Genomic DNA, 19,317 nt, shown 5'->3' with positions numbered 1-19,317 from the left:
TATATATATAAAAAAGTACAATATGACTCCCAGTCATATAGGTTGAGGAGAGATGCATTGATTGACAGGTAGATAGTGCTAGATAGAGTTCCCACTGTCTATAAAGGGTGTGGATGTCGGTGACGATACAGAAATAGTAGCGTTGTAAATACAGTTCATCGGTTTAAATCCTCTCCAACAGACAGCTCCTTCAACCAATGAGCGGGCTCCAAAAGCTCCTTGTTTTGAAGTCTCAGCCAATGGGAGTGAATGGAATATGTGAGTGGGCGGGGCTACAACATCTCTGTTAAGTAGTGTTGTATGAGTGAGCTCCGGCAACAGATGGTGGTAGCCGGGAGAGAGTGACATCCGACGGGCTGGAAACACTGATGATGGGGGGAGTCCGGGCCAGCTAACAGAGTCTGTTGTTTAATAAGGAACCGGAACAAGGCTTAATCAAGCTGACTTCATTGAGGACTTCTCGCCTACAGTCTTTTGATTTTATCTCTTTTTGAACTGAAAAAGTTAAGCTAACTAGTCAGCTAGCTTAGCATAATGCTAGTTAGCATGCTAGTTAGCCACAATGCTAGTTAGCCATAATGCTAGTTAGCTAACGTTAGCAGCGACTCTCTAGCATGTTGAATGAATGAATGCACAACTGCGTTTAACTAACTTGTTGTTATTACAATAACACGTCGAGTATTACATGAGACACCAGAGGGTTTCTCTCAGCAGGGTTGAGCCTGTGTGGCTAACTCTCTGACTGGTATACACTACATCATATATACCCTCACATGGACAGGAATGCGTTGCCAGGGAGTTGTTGGTGGACAGCGTCGGTTTAGCACGCAGAGATCAGTGTTGTGCTAATACTGACAGAAAGGGTTTGCACTACTTTGACTTGGCTGCGATAGTGTGAAGCTTTACGCCGGGGTTTAGGTTTATAGCATGGGTAACACGGTGTCATGCTGCGGATCTCCCGAGTCCAGCCCCAAACTACCATCCAGACAGCCTGCAGAGCGGCTGGAGGAGCTGCAGACCAGCACCGAGGTGAGCGATGACAACACGGTGCCCTACCTGCAGCACATCAGCGACAGAGAGGTCCCAGATGGTAGGTGAACACCTGATACACAAACACTAACCATACACTTCCATGCAACACACACACTTGTCTTTTTTGATATATTTACTGTATTGTTATTGTTGGTATTATATATATCTTATCCTAATCACTATTATGTAGTCATATTATGTCTTTATATTAATCTTGTCTCTAGGTGGAGGCTTCAGATAAGCCCAGTGTGTTTTTTTTTTGCCTCTTCCTGCACTGTATATTATTCATTTATTTTTTTGTTATGTTGTATAGTCTTACATTGTGCAAAACAAATAAACACTTTTACTTGTAGTAGAGTATTTTCACAGTGTGGCGTTAGTACTTTTACTGCAGTAAAGTATCTGAATCTGTTATTACTATTATGTAGTCATATTATTTCTTTATATTAATCTTGTCTCTAGGTGGGGGCTTCAGATAAGCCCAGTGTTTTTTTTGCCTCTTCCTGCACTGTATACTATTCATTTATTTTTTTGTTATGTTGTATATAGTCTTAAATTGTGCAAAACAAATACACAGCGCAACCTGTGATGATTAAATAGCTTTAACCTTTGTGGCTTTCCTTTCCTGTGTTTGAACCCATGCAGGTCACACCCATGTTGTTTGTTTATTTATAGGGAGATTCATCACTGCCATAGTGAAGAAGCTCCTTCACATGACTCCCATCACACTGATTTGGATGACAGAATCTGCAAATATCCGCTCCATTTGTGCACACAGACCCAGTTACTTGTCATCATAACCAACGAGGTCAACCTTTACTGTAATAACATAACAACTGCAGGGAAATGTGCACGCAGACACCCTCTTAAGCTATTGCCAATTTGCCATCTTGCTGCCAGCAGTGCTTTGATGATAATGATGAAATTCTTCTCACTCTTTAGTTGGGCACTGCAGCATCATGTTGATCACACTGACTAGGGATGCACCAATCCGACTTTTTCAATCCCAATAATGATGGCGATACCTGGGCTTTTTGGGTATCGGCTGATACCGAGTACTGATCAGATACCACTTGGATCATTCTTTTATGTGTAAGGAAACATCAGACTTGACTTAAACATTGTTTTCCTAACTTTGTAAAACAAAATGTGACCAATAAATACATAGATATTAAGTTATTTAATTTGATTTATCATTAAAATAATAAATCAAACTCCAGCAACTTGGTAAAAAGAAATCTTCAAAATTTACAGGAATTACAATTCAAGTGTAAACCTTTTTAATGCAGCAACAAATTGGTCAAAACTTGAACAGGAATTAAAATTCCAGTATATAATTTACATGGTATATAAACATAGCATTGAATTTAATAGATCGGCCCCATTGTCACTGATATCCGATCCAGCTATTTGTGTAAGTGTCGGCCCGATATCCGATCCGGTATCGGTATTGGTGCATCCTTAACACTGACGTCACATTACCCAGTCGGACATTAGCAATACAAACAAGCCCCTCATCATTCATTCATTATTCTCAGTTTTATTTCCATGGCCTATTATTGAGTGGGTGGGTGTTGAGAAATAAGAGTATGCATCAGACCATCTGTGCACGAACTGAATCTTGTAATATGCTACTCAGTGACATGAACTTAGCATCACCATGCCCACTGTTACAGAGACAAACTGTAAAGTAAGGTTAGCAAATGGGACATGTCTTCAGACAATAATCCCTCCCCCCCTCAGTGTTTTTGCTGACGATATGCTGTGATACAGGCCCCTGATTCAGAAAGCATCTCAGATATTTCCCTATGATGTGATGCGTAGGCCCAAGCTCAGTGTTGTACTATAAGTCCTAGTGTTGCCACTCCTCATTCACTCCCAGACATGCGCAGTGTTCATCCCATTCATGTTGTTGTGGACAGTAGTGCGTGAGTGCAGTTTGGTGAGAGCAGCTGTTGGCAAGGGTGAGGGTCAGAATCTGTCCAACAGTCCTTCCTACATTCCTCATGTCTCTTCTTGCTGTCCTCGCTTAACAAATGCTGCCATCGCCTAATCCCCAGTCTTTTATGTAATGTGCTGTCTGCACGGATCCAGATAAAGAACACAATTCTCAAAGTCATGCTTTTGTATAAACCAGTGCTGTCTTCACGTTTGTATTGCCTGAATTTACAGTTCTCTCTGTCCTACTTGTGTGAGACATAAAAAGCCTTAATACGATACTTGATCACTTAAATTTATATTTTGGTCAAAAGACTGGTTGTCTATTCTCAATTTAAAGACAGTCACCCACTGGGTGATGGGAAAATCATATGTGTCTCTGGAAGAAGCTCAGTATCTGCTTTTTATGCTAACACTGAGTGACTGAAGATGTAAAGTGAAATATGAAAGTTATAGGAGCAAACACTCGCAAATTGGATTTGAAATGAAACGCTCATTATGAGAGTAAAGTCTTGACTTTCAGCAGAAAGTGAACTGTGTCGGAATTGTAGCATTTTTTTAAACACAGTCCACAAGTTAATATTTATTTGTTTGGTGTCTCATGCAGTCTCCGACCCACAGATATAATCAGACAAGCGATATCTTCCCTGGTGAAGCTCTGCCAAATCAGTACTGCAGCAATCTTCCCTTCCTGCTTATCTCGGAGGCTTTTTGTTGTGAGATAAAGACTCATATTGTATTATTTCTTCATGGTGGATAATGACAATGTACAGAATTACAATGTGTGCTATTATCAGTGTGTTTGATCCATGTGTCAGCTAATGGCTTCCTCCTTTGGCTTTATCATTACCCACAAGTGAGCGCTAAGCAGTACACAAGGTGCCTTTGTTGACAGATTGCCATTATAAAGCACTTATGTACACTTCTTGTTTTCTCAGAGCTGGCCTCGGAGTCTAACCCGTCTGACCACGCCCGAGCGAGCACCATCTTCCTTAGCAAGTCCCAGACAGACGGTGAGCAATCCTAACATGGCACACACACAGCAATGACTCACATTAGCTGTCTTCCATAATATCCTTTTGAAGAGCAAACGTGCACAGCTGAAACATGAGATTTATTGTTGAATATTAAGAAATATGTTTTCAGTGACTGAGGTTTTTATTCTATACTGCATGTTTTAATATCCATGCAATTGTCTAATTTTAATCATAGGCCCTGCTTTTATAGTTGTTGCAGTCTTAACAGTGGTGTAAAAATTTGGGCTAGGATGATACACCTATCTCCCGATTTGACACTATCACCATACTTGGGTTCCAAATCGATATGTATTGCGATTCTATAAGTATTGCGATTTGATATTACAATTTATTGCAATTTTTGTTAGACCACTAACAAAATAAATTTAACACTAAACCATGGGAAAAAGTTGAATCATACACTTTTCTAGGGACTTTTACTTATCTAAAAAAAAGATCTAAATTGATACAGTAAAAATGTTTGATATTCAGCATGTATGTAGTCAGAGATGTCCTGAAGTCAAATATATCAGTCATTGTCAGGAATTATTTATTAAGACATTTCCCTCACAAATTAGTGGTATTTTCTTTTAATTTATAAGGGACATGTAATGTTCTAAACTACTGGTGAATATAATCCATCAATTTTATTTCCATATATGTATTTTGTATATGCAGTTCATTTTGTTTGTTTGCAAACTGGATGTAGTCATACATGTATGCTTCCGCTAACTTCGCCAAATCCGTCGCCAGCTTTCTGTAGCTCTCCGTTCTCTTTATACATCCATGGTCGGCTCCATCGGGGCCGTTTGAATGCATTTAACATAAATGTCAGTATATGAGTTCTCTACAGTTGTAGCGTCAGCTGATTTGACCACAGAGATGCCAGTGACGGCCGGCTTGACCGCACGTTACTGCAATACGATAGCATTTCCTGTCCATGACGGAGTTAGCATGCAGCTTTAGTCGTGATGTCTAGCTCTGCTTTTCCTGGTAATGTGTGAAACCCAAAGTGTTTCCATGCTTTACTGGATGTGTAGTGTTTACCACTTTGGATTCAACATGTGAGAGTGTAGGTCGTATCCGCGCCGACCCTCCGCCGTTTTCTGCCTTGTCGTTTTGGCTCACTGCGCAGCTGGCTGTGTTTTGTTTTGGTGAGGGATATGATGTCACGTTACTCAGACTACAACAATAAAAGCGGTAACTTCCTTTTACCTCCGCATAGACTCAAATGAAGCAAATATATCGATTCTGGAATTTCCCAACTCTAGTAAAAATGTTCATTACTTACTTGACTGTATAGTTCGATTAAGGTGGGAGTGCGTCACACACCCACTGGAGCCACAGGCATCTCTAACAATTAAGTCAATAACTGATTAAAACAGGTCTTTTCTGTCAGACTGCTGTAGGTGTCTTGCTGCAAGCAAACAATCACCAAATATTTCAGGTGTAATACTACATTTGATTCTTTACAAGATGCAGTATGAAATCTGAATGCTGATTCCTGCTCAACTTTGTTGTTCTCTTCCTTTACAGTACGAGACAAGAGGAAAAGCAACCACATAAATCATATCAGTCATGTAAGTTTCCAATCTAAATGCTGATCATAAATCTGATTGCTGAATATGTGCAAAGCTATAATGTTTTGGAGTTTACGCCGTAGATTGGCCAGTTGAAGTTTTTAAAGGCAGTTAGTTTATGAATTAGTTTATGCTTCTGATAGTAGATATTTTGTGTTTGAATTAATTTCTTTTATATTCACCAACTGTTGTACCAAATTCAATATGTCAATCTAGAATTAAATTGTTGTTATTGTGGAAAAGCCTGTAAAACAACATTAGAGCCAGTTTTATCGGTGCATCCCTACTTTTTTCCTTGCTCTGGCACAGAAAGGATGACTTCCATGATTTTTAATCCTACTTACAAAACTCTGATTGGCTCAGACTGGGGAAACGGCTGTTAATGAGCACAACAACAGACCTATTAGAGACTTTGGCAACTACTCAGAAGTGTGGAACCAGTCTAAAGAAATGCAGCCACTAAGACTAATTTCTGTCCTGTGATAAGTTAGAGTTGTTGATTGTGTGATTTCAATGTCTCAAGGTATCTCCTGGTCCACTGTCAAAGAAATACAGCTCCTGTTCCACGATCTTCATAGACGACAACACCGTCAGCCAGCCAAACCTCAAAAGCACAATCAAATGGTGAGAGAATTTCCCACACACAGAGAAACACAAACAGACGAGGCTGTGTTATCCAAAAGTCGCTGATTTCACATGAGAAAATCCTGTTGCATCACAGCATGGTAATCCTAGAGTAATACTTAACGGATGCGTGACTAAAACAGATGCTCTTACGCCTAATTTAGGACAGTCGTTTGTAAGGACATTATTTCAGTGAATTTCGAAAAACACAGGATTATCCCACAGTGTTTAAATGACGCCTCCTTGCTGAATGTGTGCAGATGTTTTGTCACACCATAAAGTCTGACACACACACACAGCACGTTGTTCTCCCATTGAGATTATTTTTATTAAAGTCCCTGTGAAACGGAAGTTGGAGCGTCTTTATCTTCTGTAAACGGAATATTTGAATGATGCACAGTTACAGGAGGGATTTAAATCAAATCCTTCGCATTTTAGTGGACCACTAAAAGTGGGCGGGCTTAGAGTTTAGCTCGATACGGAGCTACAGAGCAGAGGACTGTCGGCTCCACGCATACACACCTCCCTCGCCTGTTGTTAGATCAGGCAGACTACGAGGGAGATATGAAAGAGAGTGCAGAGTGTCAACCGGCTCGGTGATACTGCAGCACGGGCAGTAGCACGGGCAGTAGCACGGGCAGTAGCACGGGCAGTAGCACGGGCAGTAGCACGGGCAGTAGCACGGGCAGTAGCCCGGAGCCCCCCCGCTACCCCGCCAGCAAAAGTCCGCTGTTCGTTTTGTGTCATCCGGCGGACGTTCATCTGCATGTACTGCCGCGCTGCACTGATACCGAGTTGGTTGAAAATATGCAGTTTCCCTTGAAGGAATTAGACCTCAGCCACATTGTCTTCGAAATGAAAACAGCGATTTTTGCCAACAAATATCCAAACACACATCTCTTCCTATCTCTACATATTGCTCTGTTAGCTACTAAAACCCACAAACGGTGAACTGCGGTTTATATGAGTGCAGGATGAGTCATCAAACATTTGAAACCGTTTACAGCAGGGGTGTCAAACTCATTTTAGTTCATGGTCCATGTACAGTCCAATTTGCTGTCCAGTGGGCCGTACCAGTAAAACCATTGCATTGTAACCTATAAATAACAACACCTCCAAATTTCCCCTTCCTGTTAGTGTAAGGAAGTACAAGTACATTCTGAAAGCGTTCACAATTAATGAAAAATCCATTTACAAAAGAGATGATGAACAACCTGAGAGGTCATGCTGATCTCTGAGCTACGACTAAAAACTGACGACTGCTGTTTCCTCAAACCTTCCAACAATTAATTTATCTTCTCTGTTCTCAGTTTTCCTGGCAAGTTCTTGTATTTTCTGCCACGATGAGTCTGACATTGGCGCCGAATCTTATATTCCTTGAGCACTGAAAGGTGCCGTGAACACGCCAAGCACACTGGCTTCCCATTTACCTCTGTGAAGAAATAGGAACTAGTCCATTTTTCTTGTAAAACCCGAAACTCTGTGTCCACTTTTCTCCTTTTTGAGAAAGACGTTTCCCACCGGCGGATCCTGCATGAACAGCAGCTTGACAGTGTTGTTGTCATGTAGCCTCGTCTGTACTTAAGCATGTGGGATCTACACTAGCGTATTCAGCATAGGGCCTGCTACTCTTATTAGGACAGTGCGACCCCAAAATAGGAATAGTAGTGTTTTAGTGAAAAATTACTTCTCTGCAATTTTTACACTTTGCAAAGTCATCCAGTGGGCCGGTTCTGGCCCCTGGGCCATATGTTTGACACCTTTTGAGTGAAAAGATTGATCAGATTTTAATGTAGAAATACTCTGATGCCGATTTTTGGACATATTTTTGGCATATAACAAGAGATAAATGAACACCTAACACAGGGACACAGGATTAAAACTGGGAAAATGTATTTTTCATTTCATGATGGGGACTTTAAAGGCAAAAAATACTCAACACTATTTGTCTTTTCTGTTTTTTTCTCTCTTTCTCCAGTGTCACATTAGCAATATACTACCACATCAAAAACAGGTAGCTGTACATTTTTTATTTGATCTCAATCATGTAATTTGTGGCACATCATGTTGCTAAAACTGGTAAGTGTGTGAAGTGTGTTGACGGATGTATTATATGTTCCTCAGGGACTCAGGCAGGTCACTGGACATCTTTGATGAGAAGTTGCACCCCTTATCAGTGAGTATGTCTCTGTTTGCTAGTCAGAGAGTCTCATCACCTGGCTCCAATCAGCAAGACAGATGAGCAAAAAGTCATTGCTTCAAGCCAATACTTTTGATTCATCCAGTCATATGTCTATTATTTTGTACATCTATCTAACCAGTCAGTCGGTCTGAGCATTTTAAGATTTTGCTGCATTTTATTAGCATTTACTTGCATGTTGCATCTGAACCAAACAACTGGGGAAAACCATGACCATATAGCATACGCCAAGCTAGTTAACCATTGTCTGAAATGTATTTTCCGTCTGATTGCACGTCCATGTGAAACATAGCGATGTCAGAATACAAAACTTTGCTTTGTGTAGTGACAGCTGTATTCCCCTTACTTCCTTCAAATTGACAGTTTTCTGCACTGACCTGGCATTGAGGGTTATCCATAACACCATGCGAACAGTTCAAAAACAAACACATACAGTAGTGGTCGGGTATGCACAGTGTTGGGCAGTAGCGGCGTTACTAGTTTAACTACATTTCTCAGTCGTGTGGTGGTAGCGTCGCTGCTTTCTCATTCAAATAGCTTTTCAGTATCTTAGCTCTTTTATCGATCGAGTTGTGAGGTAGCGTGCACACAAGCTACATTTTCTCAAACAGTCCTGTCCCCCACCTCGTTCACCGGCCAGGAGCTGCGCATGTGGTTACTAGTAAAACTAAAGAAAACATGCTGGTGGGCAGCATAGTCCTGCTTTGTTAAATAACGGAGCTAACAGCTGTTAACGGAGGACATTGTGATGCTTTCATAACTTTCATAACGTTATCATGATGTGTTCAAATTAAAATGTGTTTTTAGCGAGAAACTTTAATAAATGCAGTTGTTGAGATGCTTTCACAGCAATATAAAATAGACAATAGAGAGAGAATTATGACCTGTTTAACTTCTTAACACTAACTCTAAGCAGCTTATAATAGGACTACATAGAATTAAAACTACTAATGCCAAGACTTTTTTTTTTATTCAAAGAAAATATTTAAGTAAAAATACAATATATTTTTTCCTAATCATTTGAATTGTGTGGTTTTATGCAAATAACCACTAAAGATGACAATAACAAAAGTAAAAGGACAACATTTAGAATTTTTGAGGGTTTACACTGACTTCGGGATTATTGAAATTATTTTTCGGTACAACTGGTGGTGAAAAAAGTTAGTCTGGAGGCTTGTATACAATTGGTGGCAAAAACATGATTGGAGCATCTCTAATTATATTATTGTATAATTTATATTATATATTTGTATTATATTATTTCTTTTTATGTTAATAGCATTGACTTGGAATAAATTTGGTTCACTGACTGTAAATGGAAGATATGAAAGAAAAATAGCTTTGATGTAGTTAAACTACTTTTGCCATGTTGCTTTAGCTTATCCTGCTACATTTCTCTTGGGGGGAAGCTTCATTTATTGTAGAGTATCTGGTAGCTTAGCACACAACACTTTCCAAGTAGCTTGCCCAACACTGGTTATGCATCATTAAAATGAATGTGATTCACTGGTTAAAAAAAAAATCCTCTCTTGCGCTCTTTATAAATGGTCTTCATTCAATTGTAGACTCGTGATAATGAGCCATGAGTGATGTCTCATTCCACAATGAAGTTGTTTTTCCGCTGACCCTCACAGCTCAGTTTTTTGGAGGGCCACTCCAAGCTGAAGATCACATCAAATAGAGGGAGGACTTGGAGGACTTTGGGTCAAAATCGATATCAATGTTGACGTCACAACAATCACAAATGGCTTTTTAAAAGTTACACGCAGATGAAACAAACATTACTACTAAATGTCTGCTTTTCAGCAAGCGTGATTGTGGCCTGTATTAAAGCAAAATTCTGCTATGTGTGGGCTAATGTGACTCTATGGGTAGTGTTAACATTGCACTCGCCACCTCCGTTGTAGAGATTCGGTGAAACTCGGAGCAAGCTGCACGAACCTCTTGCGACTGAAAGTAAACGCAGAATAGCAATTACGGCTAACACGTGAACTTATTCCACTTTTTAGACATTGTTAATGGATTTTAAAACCAGAACCAAACGGTCTCTTTCTCACATCACTTATTTATGCCTCTACGCCGGCGACAGCCATGGCCGGAGGCATTATGTTTCCGGGTTGTCCGTCCGTCTGTATATACATACGTCCGTACTATTCTTGTGAATGCGATATCTCAGAAAAGCCTGGAGAGATTTTTTTCAAATTTGGCAAAAAACGTCCACTTGGAACCAAGGATGAATTGATTAGATTTTGGTGGTCAAAGGTCACTGTGACCTCACAAAACACGTTTTTTTTTGCCAGAACATAAGAATTAATTATGACAATTTCACACAAATATTTAATAGGCTTAAATTATGACATTTTGGGTGGACATTGGTGTAAACTGCAACTTGACTGGTTGACGGAGGCATACAGCTGCAAGGCGGTAATTCTAGTTTCTTTGACTTGTTGTTTGTGGTCCATTTCCTTATGTTATTTTTTCAAGAATCCAGAGGCAAATCAGTCCAGAGGAACCTATAACCTTAAATCGGACTTACTTCCCTAAGACGTGTGTGTGAACTGTTTGTCCCATACAGAGAGAGCCAGTGCCAGATGACTACTCCCGTGCGGACCTAGAACACAAACTGATCTACCGCTTCGTCAGAACGCTCTTCAGCTCTGCACAGCTCACTGCAGAATGTGCCATTGTCACTCTAGTAAGTCTGTCTCTTTATGATGCTCTGGTCTACACACCTAATCTTGCTTACACCAATACATTGTAAGAATAATTATATTATTGTTGGAGCCCTGGCACTCAGTCTAGAGTTTAATAGAGGTTTAGTTGAGTGCAAATGTTTTGAAACACGTGCACATTTTGGCGTACAAATTATCCAAATTTAATTCTTCTTAATCTTTAAGAGTTTTAGTACAAACTAGACAGCCTTAATGAACTGAGACACTCCAGTCTATGAAATATTTTTGCTATTAGGTACCTTTGGAATCCTGTATCAGTCCAAGGCTGTTTGTTAAGCTGCTTCTATCTGTAATCTGTTAAATATTATTACACACTACTACATTTGATAAAGTTTAAGTTAGAGTTGTAGAACACAGAAAAATAAGTAGTTTTTGGTTCATGTAGTTAAATACTATGGTATTACTATAAACTGGCCGCCAGAGGGCAGTAAACTCCTACAAACTGATTTGTCCCAAATAACACAAATGACAGATGAGTGTCTGTGTTATGACCACACAACACAGTCTCTACATCAGAGATGATTATAAAGCCTCATATTATGTATGATGTGAAAGACTGAGCAGATTTGTTTTTGAATGTGACGATGAACGAGCAATGTAAAACAAAATTAATTTCCGTCACAGTTTCTTTGCTGTTTTGAGTTTAGCATGATTGGCAATTCTACAAACTGAGGAGCTAATGTAAAACAAATGTTGGCCCCAATTAATATTAGCAAAATGTTCCAAAATTCTTTGCAGTTAGTAGCAAGTAGTGTGTTTGATTTTCTCTGGCTTTTGCTGTTTCCAGTGATTAATGTATGAAAGAAAAATACAACTATACCATCATCCTCAAAGCTGTTACTATTACAAGAATAAAAACACAGTTTTACTAGATACAACATGTACATGTGTATTGCCACTAAACACAGGCATAGGGAAATTTGCTGGCACATAATACGTTTGCCATAACCCAGCGTTCAACTGGCTGTTCTCCCTGCTAGCATATAGGAAACTAATATGGAAATTATTAAGGATTCAACTCTTAAAAAACCATGTCAGTTCTCCAATTAAAATGTTTCTCCTTTTTACTCAAGGTGTACTTGGAGCGCCTGCTGACCTACGCTGAGCTGGATATCTGCCCCGCCAACTGGAAGCGCATCGTCCTGGGAGCCATCTTGTTGGCTTCCAAAGTGTGGGATGACCAGGCTGTGTGGAACGTCGACTACTGCCAGATCCTTAAAGACATCACTGTGGAGGACATGTGAGTTTGTTTTTTTTATACGAACAAAACACTGAAAATGAGGAACATGGAGATGGAATCAGAATCGGTTTCAGTCAATGACTTTGAGGGGAGGCATCAGTAGAAAATATTTGTCATGTTAGAAGCCCTGTTCTGAAAATCGATGTTAAATCTTTTTATTTATTTATTTTAGATTCGAGTTTGGATTGTAGCACGACACTTTGGATTGAATGTTATACTCATTACAAAAACACAAAGGGGGATAACTTATGTTATGGGAACATGTGTACCACGTTCTCTATCACAACTATTTTTTTGCGAGGTGTTGTCCAACAATGCTGGAAATTGAATGTGTTTTAAGTAGTTCTGAGCAGCGATGGCGGGGTGAAAAGCCAGCTTTGATAGAGGGGGGATATGGGGATAATAGCGCACAGACCGTCTCTCGTAAAAGACATTCATAGTGTTGTGCTCGGTTGTTTATAGGGCTGACCCGAATGCTTCGAAGCTTCGACCATTGCCGTGATAATTGACCTCCAAATCACTATTTAAATGTTTTTTTCTTTTCTTTTCTTTTAAATATAAGTATGTAATGATAAAGTATAAAACCCAAAATAGCCCATGAAATAAGGAATAATCCCACATTATTCTTTATTCAGACTCAACATTAATTAATATCAGTTATTCTCAGACGGATATCGCTGTTTGTAGTGTGTAGAAGTGCGTGTGTGTAAAGTAGTGTAACAGCGGCACTGTCAAGGAGACGGAGACAGACACACAGAAGAACATGTCAGCGCCGCGCCACAAAGCTTGACCAAAAAAAATGGTATTTCGGGACAGTCCCAGTTGTTTACATGAAAAGTGAAATAGTTGTGTCAAGAAAGAGGGGAAGAAAACCCCGGCTCCTTTCTCACTTCTGCATAGCTGGCTGATCACAGGGTGAAATTAGTGTGAATGCTGAATCGTCGCTTTCAGAAAGTTACAGAAATGATATCTGAAGAAGCAATATCTCAGGAGCACCATGAGAGAGTTTCTTCAAATTTGGTACAAACTCCACCTGGTTTCATTCTTGTGAACGCCATATCTCAGGAACGCCTGGAGGGAATTGTACTACATCTGGCAAAAACATCCTCTTGGACTCAAGGATGAACTGATTACAATTTGGTGGGTCACTGTGACCTTGCAAAACACATTTTTGTCCATAACTCAAGAATTCACATATTAAATATGACAATTTAACAAAAATGTCTAACAGGATAAAATGATGAAGTGATGACATTTTGGACAGACATGGATGTAAACTGCAACTTGACTGGTTGGCGGAGGCATTCAACCACAAGGCAGTCATTCTAGTTCCACAGATTATCTGTCTCATGCACTACTGTCAGGATATAGTGACTGTTTTACAGAAATAACCTTTATCATATTTGCTCAAAGTTAACGACTGCAGCTTTAACAGTTTGTTCCTAATTGGCTGGTGCAATAAGTTATTGTTTTTCCATGAATTACAAGAATTTGAAAATGTCAATGACCGTTGTCGGGGCATAAAACCAATGATTTGTTGATCTTTACGAATCAAGACTCAATAGTCGAACAATGGCATAGCCGTCAGTGCTGGAAAAAAAATAGGCTTAAATCAAATCGAAATGTGGATTTGGAGAGTCATGACACCCCTAGTAATGGTGTAACTTTGTGTTTGTCAGGCTCGATTAATAGTTGTCAAGTTATTTAACTAATACAGAATAAAAATATATCTTGAGTTGAGGCTGAAATTTTAAATTCATCCCTAAATTTGATGGCTCTTTGCGTTTTCTGAGCCCCACATTTTTAAGAAAATGGAGATTTTTAACAAATACATGTTTTTTTGTTCTGGCAATACATACTGCTTTCCTACCTGATAAAAGAAATATAACAAAGATGCACTTAAAGCAGACAGAAGAAGAGAAGTGCTGGGGTGGATGGAGGCTGGAGCATCTCTGCTGTCGTTCGGGCTATAAGCCGGTGAAGAGGCCAGGGGCTGCACTTGGAGCACCCTGGCTTTATTTCCTACAATTGCTTGCTTTTCCTGTGTGTGTATGTGTGTGTAAAAGAGGTTGAAAGTGCCTCCTTGTTTTTTGTGATTTCAAAAGGTGCGTGCACCGCCTGCATGTCCGTGAGCCCCCATCCCTCTCTGACTCTCTCTCTTTCCTCTCATATATGTCTGACCCACACTCTCTCTGCTCTGTTTTCATTGCTGTCATTGAAGTGTCTTTGTGAGCCTGGTTCTGGTCTGGATGGAGGGATGGGAAGAAGGGTAGAGAGAGAAACACAGAGACAGACGGAGAGAAATGCAGGGGAGGGTCTCAAGTGCTCTCACTGCTTCTACATAATGGCCCTGGCTCTCGCCCACTCCATTAGTTGCCCCGGGAGACCAGACATCACACACACACTCGCGCTCACTCTCACCACCTTTGCTGACCAACAAAGCATCCTAGATGCTGTCTCCTTGGTGACCACCTCCCTTAGCTTTTCTCATGGCTGTGATGATGATGAGGAGGCGAAAGGATGATGGAAGTTGTAGTCTGGAAAAAGATGAGCTGGGATACTCAACGTGGGTTATCAGAGCTACATGTCTGATTGCCTGCAAGTGTGTGTGTGTGGGAGATCTCTGTGGAAGAGATTTGATTCCATATCCATAAGTCAATGCACAAATAACTGATATACAAGTTCCTGCCGCTGATTTTTACAGTGTCACCATTTCTTGAGTAAAATCACATCACCTGTAATCACGGACGAAGGATAGAAATATCTTTCCTTCTGTTGAATAGCTGTCAACCGTTTACCCTCAGTATCCGAAGTGGCTGATCAAAATTCATACACAGGTCTTCATGTGCCTTTTTTATCAAAGTTGTGAGCGGAACAGGATCACAGTCAACGGCAATAACTCAAGAATAACTTGTCATAACTAAGGGTTTTCAATAAGAAAACTGTAAAATATAATTTACGACATTTAATCCACCTGCTGTCCATTTGAATTACACTATGTAGCAGAAGCTCAGAAATGCAGGTTAGATGTGGTTCAATTGACGTAGGATGTTAGAAATGATTTCCTGATATTTGAAATTTGGAGTGTGCTTTGGAGTGTGCTTTTTCAATATCGGTATACCGTGCAGCACTAATCGTGACATCTGTAGACGAGAGCTGTCAGCTAGTTCTTATAGGAAGTTTTGGCTGTCTGGAATAACCCTCAGGTCTCTTCCCACCCTTCAGGAATGAGATGGAGCGCCACTTCCTGGAACTTCTCCAGTTTAATATCAACGTGCCAGCCAGTGTCTATGCCAAGTACTACTTTGATCTGCGGCAGCTGGCTGATGACAACAACCTCGGCTTCCCCCTAGAGCCTCTCAACAACCAACGCGCCCAGAAACTCGAGGTGAGCTGCCCTCCTCAGACGTCAATCAGTCATTTCTGGTCTTCCAGTTTCTCTCATTAGGATGCACCTGTAATATTTACCCCTGTGCTCTGCAGAAAGCCCACTGCACAGGAGGATTTATTGACTATGCAAAATTCAAACACCTGATTAAAATGCAATGATCTATTTACTTTTTCTATGAGAACCTTTCAGTAAGTGTGTTTTTTCCGTCCAGGCCATTTCAAGACTATGTGAAGACAGGTATAAGGACCTTAGTCGACCAGCGATGAGACGATCCTTCAGCGCTGACAACCTGATAGGTATACGACGCTCCAACGCTGTGCTGTCATAGGCCAGACTGCTGCCCTCTGAAATCCCAAAGCCCAGCTAACCCACAGCCAGCCCCGGACAAAGGTGGCCACCTCACGGGTTCAACACAGCCACATCAGGCAGGATTCAGGCTTCAAATGCTACTGTATGCCCAAACAGTAATTTGCATTACGGCTGTAGAGCTGCGTGATTGTCAAAGTACACTTGCAATTGACGTGTTAACCTAAAAAGTCACCACACAACTATTGTTTTTACAAATCCCTTATTTATTTCGTACTTATTTCCCGGCAAGTGTTAAGTAGGAATTGCGCTACTGCAGTTATCTTTGAGGGGTAGTCTTTGTATTGTCATGAAAATGTAATTTTTTTCCCCAAAATATTTGAATTATTCCATGCAGCCTGGTGTTATTCTATACTTTAGTTGTTGTCTCCAAAATCTATGAGAAGACCAAAACAACAATGCGTTTCTCTGTCAGTCTCTCTGCACTTTCTGACTTCCCTACCCCGTCTGCGTTCAGTAATTTCCTAAAACAGCTGCCATTGTAATTTTCATCAAATGTTACTCAGAGGAGGAAATAGTGCATTTATTGGACTATTTTTAGCAGTGGATTAATACATATTTGGCGCTTCTAGTGCAGGGATCTAGGGATTCTAGTGTCATGCTTCGTGAACGGCATTGAGCAAAAACATTCTACTCAACTGTCAGTGTCAGTCGTCAGTGGTTACGTGGTTGTTAACTCTAATGTTGCTGCACCGTGGCTGACAGTAGCAGATGCCAGGAAGTTTGTCTGTGAACACACCAGTGTCGAGATCACCGGACACTTTACGACCACCAGCCTCCGCTTCAAAACAATGCGAGCATTATGATGATAGAGACACATGCCTGTTTGTCTGTATCAGTCCTGCCACCACATGCTCTCTGACTGTGTGTGTGAGCGCGCTCAGCTGATGTCCCTGCAGAGTAGAAAGCGGAGCTACCTCAGAAAACACCGGTGGCAGCAACGTGACATTTGCCGCAGTAAGCTTTAAAAAGTCCACTGAATGGGCTGCATTTTCCATACACGGCAAACAGATGTTTTTGGGCTGAATTAATTAATTATCTTTATTTACATTACACTTTTAGAAGTTGAGTTGATTCCGTAGCTTCACATGATTTGAATCAAGTCTTGTTATTTTTGGCATAGGTTTATTTTATAAATAATTTAATTTAAAACCAATATATAGGCTGGATAAAACATGTTCCCCCTTAAAGTAACCGTGTTTAGTTTAGTTGAATAAGAGTGAATTTATGTTTCTAGTAAAACAATATATTAACCATCATTGTGGCATCCCTTGATAAACCTTACAGTGAAGGTGTCAAGAAGTAAATAATAAATAAGGTCTAATGATTCTTAGTTACAAACATTCTGATCAGTCAGGAATAAATTCAATATCGATAGCTATTTACACACTTTGTGGGCTAAAACGCACTAGAAGCCTAATTCTTAAAATATACAATAATGTTTTGTTTTTTTTACTTCGGGTAGCTCCCTCTTTTTCATCATACCTGCGTTTGCATCCCGGCTATTGAGTATTTACAGCAGCAGGGCGGTGTACAGTACACTACTACAACTACTACTACAACAGTGTGTGTTCATAGTAACGAAGGAACACGTCACCCAGTGCAACAATATGGCTCATTAAAGCTGCAGTGCGTAGAAATCCGGAAAACGCAAAATCCTGCATCCCCTCGAGCTGCTCTCTCCTCTCTCTCCTCTCTCCGCTCTCCCCTCTCTGTCCGAAGCCCCTCCTCCCACACGAGAACGGGCATATGCACGCGCTTCATACGTGCTCGCTACATCTGAGGAGGCTACCGCAGCGAGCTACACATTACCTTCTAACGACATCAACAGTTTGGACTGTCTTTTTGAAAGTCTGTCTTTCTTTTTTTGGGTTGTTTTGAGGTGTAGGCAGTTGCTGCCAATGCTGGAATAGCAAGCTTTCCAGTAGGTTGTTCCGCCATTGACCGAGGCTTTCACTATCTGCAGAGACCAGACGTGAACGCGCATCTCCTTTTGTGGAACAGCCAATAGGAACGCTCTCTCTGAAATGCCCTGTGATTGGTCAAAGTCTGCCGTCACAGGCAAGATTTTCTAAAGCCTGTAAACAGAGCCATGAGGAGGTGCAGAGGTGTAGTTTTCTCTCAGATCACTTGAATTACAATATACTGAAAGGTTATTATGGAATTTTTGCCAAATTATGCCAAAATATTGTTGCCTACTGCCACTTTAATGTTTTTTAATAGTTTTTGGACAATAACGGTGCTCTAACTCTATCACAGAGGAATGAGATATATCAGGCTTTGAATACACAAAATACTTGTTAGTCAGATCAGTTCATTGTTGGTTTTGGTCTTTTCATAGGATTTATTGACAATAAGAAAATATGGAATTAGACGTATCTTTTAATAGGCATCAGATCGAATACATAAACTGTTCCTTGTAAATTAGAGTTAAAGCTTGAGTTGGTAATCTTCAAACCCATTTTTTGTTATATTTGTCGAAATTCTCTTTACACCCTGACAGCAATCCATAAATCAAAATGCTCTGACAAAAAAAGAAAAATATGTGGTATCTGTGGCTGTCGCAGGACTGTAATAAGCCAGTCCAATCTTGTCATCTGGAATGACATGATTGGACGGGCTACCTACTTGTCTACGCAGTCTCTGCTCGTGCACTCATGCCGCGTCACCTGCAGTCTTCCACAAGCTGCTAGCTTAACAGCTGTGAGCACCAACAATAGCCATGTTTACGCTCATAATGATAAATTTGGGGGAGTGACTTTGGAGGGAAGCCTGAAGGGACGGACTGTCATTGTTGCCGACTTGGCGACTTTCTCTCTAGATTTAGGGACTTTTGGAGCTAGTGCTGCTAGCTTCTTTCATTGGAAAAGAGTTGGCAACACTCGGCTAGGTTTTTCGGTTGGGTAATTGTTTTTAATCTAGCGTACTCTCGCAAGAATACCAACCCTAGCTTTATTACCACTTTCGAGAGTGTAAAAGAAAACGTGTTTACTGTTAATTCCAGTGGTGCTGGACTCTTATTTCATTAAATGATCTACACATTTCAATTTGGATGGAGCACACAGCAAGTATTAAACTATAAATAGTCCACAGGAGTGCGCAAAAACCTTTAGTCAGCTGTTGTAGTGTGTCTGGGAATCAAGAGTGCCAATCTGGGGTCAGTTTCACTTTCCAGATACACTTCAGCTGGTTAAAAAG

General features: G+C 40.5%; 1 protein-coding gene across 1 annotated transcript; it reads left to right on the top strand.

Annotated features, from left to right (window-relative positions):
• Nucleotides 1-297: 297 nt before the first annotated feature.
• ccnyl1 (cyclin Y-like 1) lies at nt 298-17,666 on the top strand. The gene is made up of 10 exons (XM_037789990.1): nt 298-1,090; nt 3,909-3,983; nt 5,523-5,566; nt 6,090-6,190; nt 8,169-8,204; nt 8,315-8,366; nt 10,966-11,085; nt 12,196-12,362; nt 15,588-15,750; nt 15,965-17,666. The coding sequence occupies exons 1-10, from the start codon at nt 928-930 to the stop codon at nt 16,079-16,081; spliced, it is 1,038 nt and encodes a 345-aa protein (XP_037645918.1). The 5' UTR covers nt 298-927; the 3' UTR covers nt 16,082-17,666.
• Nucleotides 17,667-19,317: the final 1,651 nt, after the last annotated feature.

This window comes from Sebastes umbrosus, chromosome 13, assembly GCF_015220745.1.
Source record: "Sebastes umbrosus isolate fSebUmb1 chromosome 13, fSebUmb1.pri, whole genome shotgun sequence".
Taxonomy (NCBI): Eukaryota; Metazoa; Chordata; class Actinopteri; order Perciformes; family Sebastidae; genus Sebastes; species Sebastes umbrosus.
The sequence above is the reverse complement of the archived record's forward strand: the minus strand, read 5'-3'. Positions and strand labels throughout refer to the sequence as shown.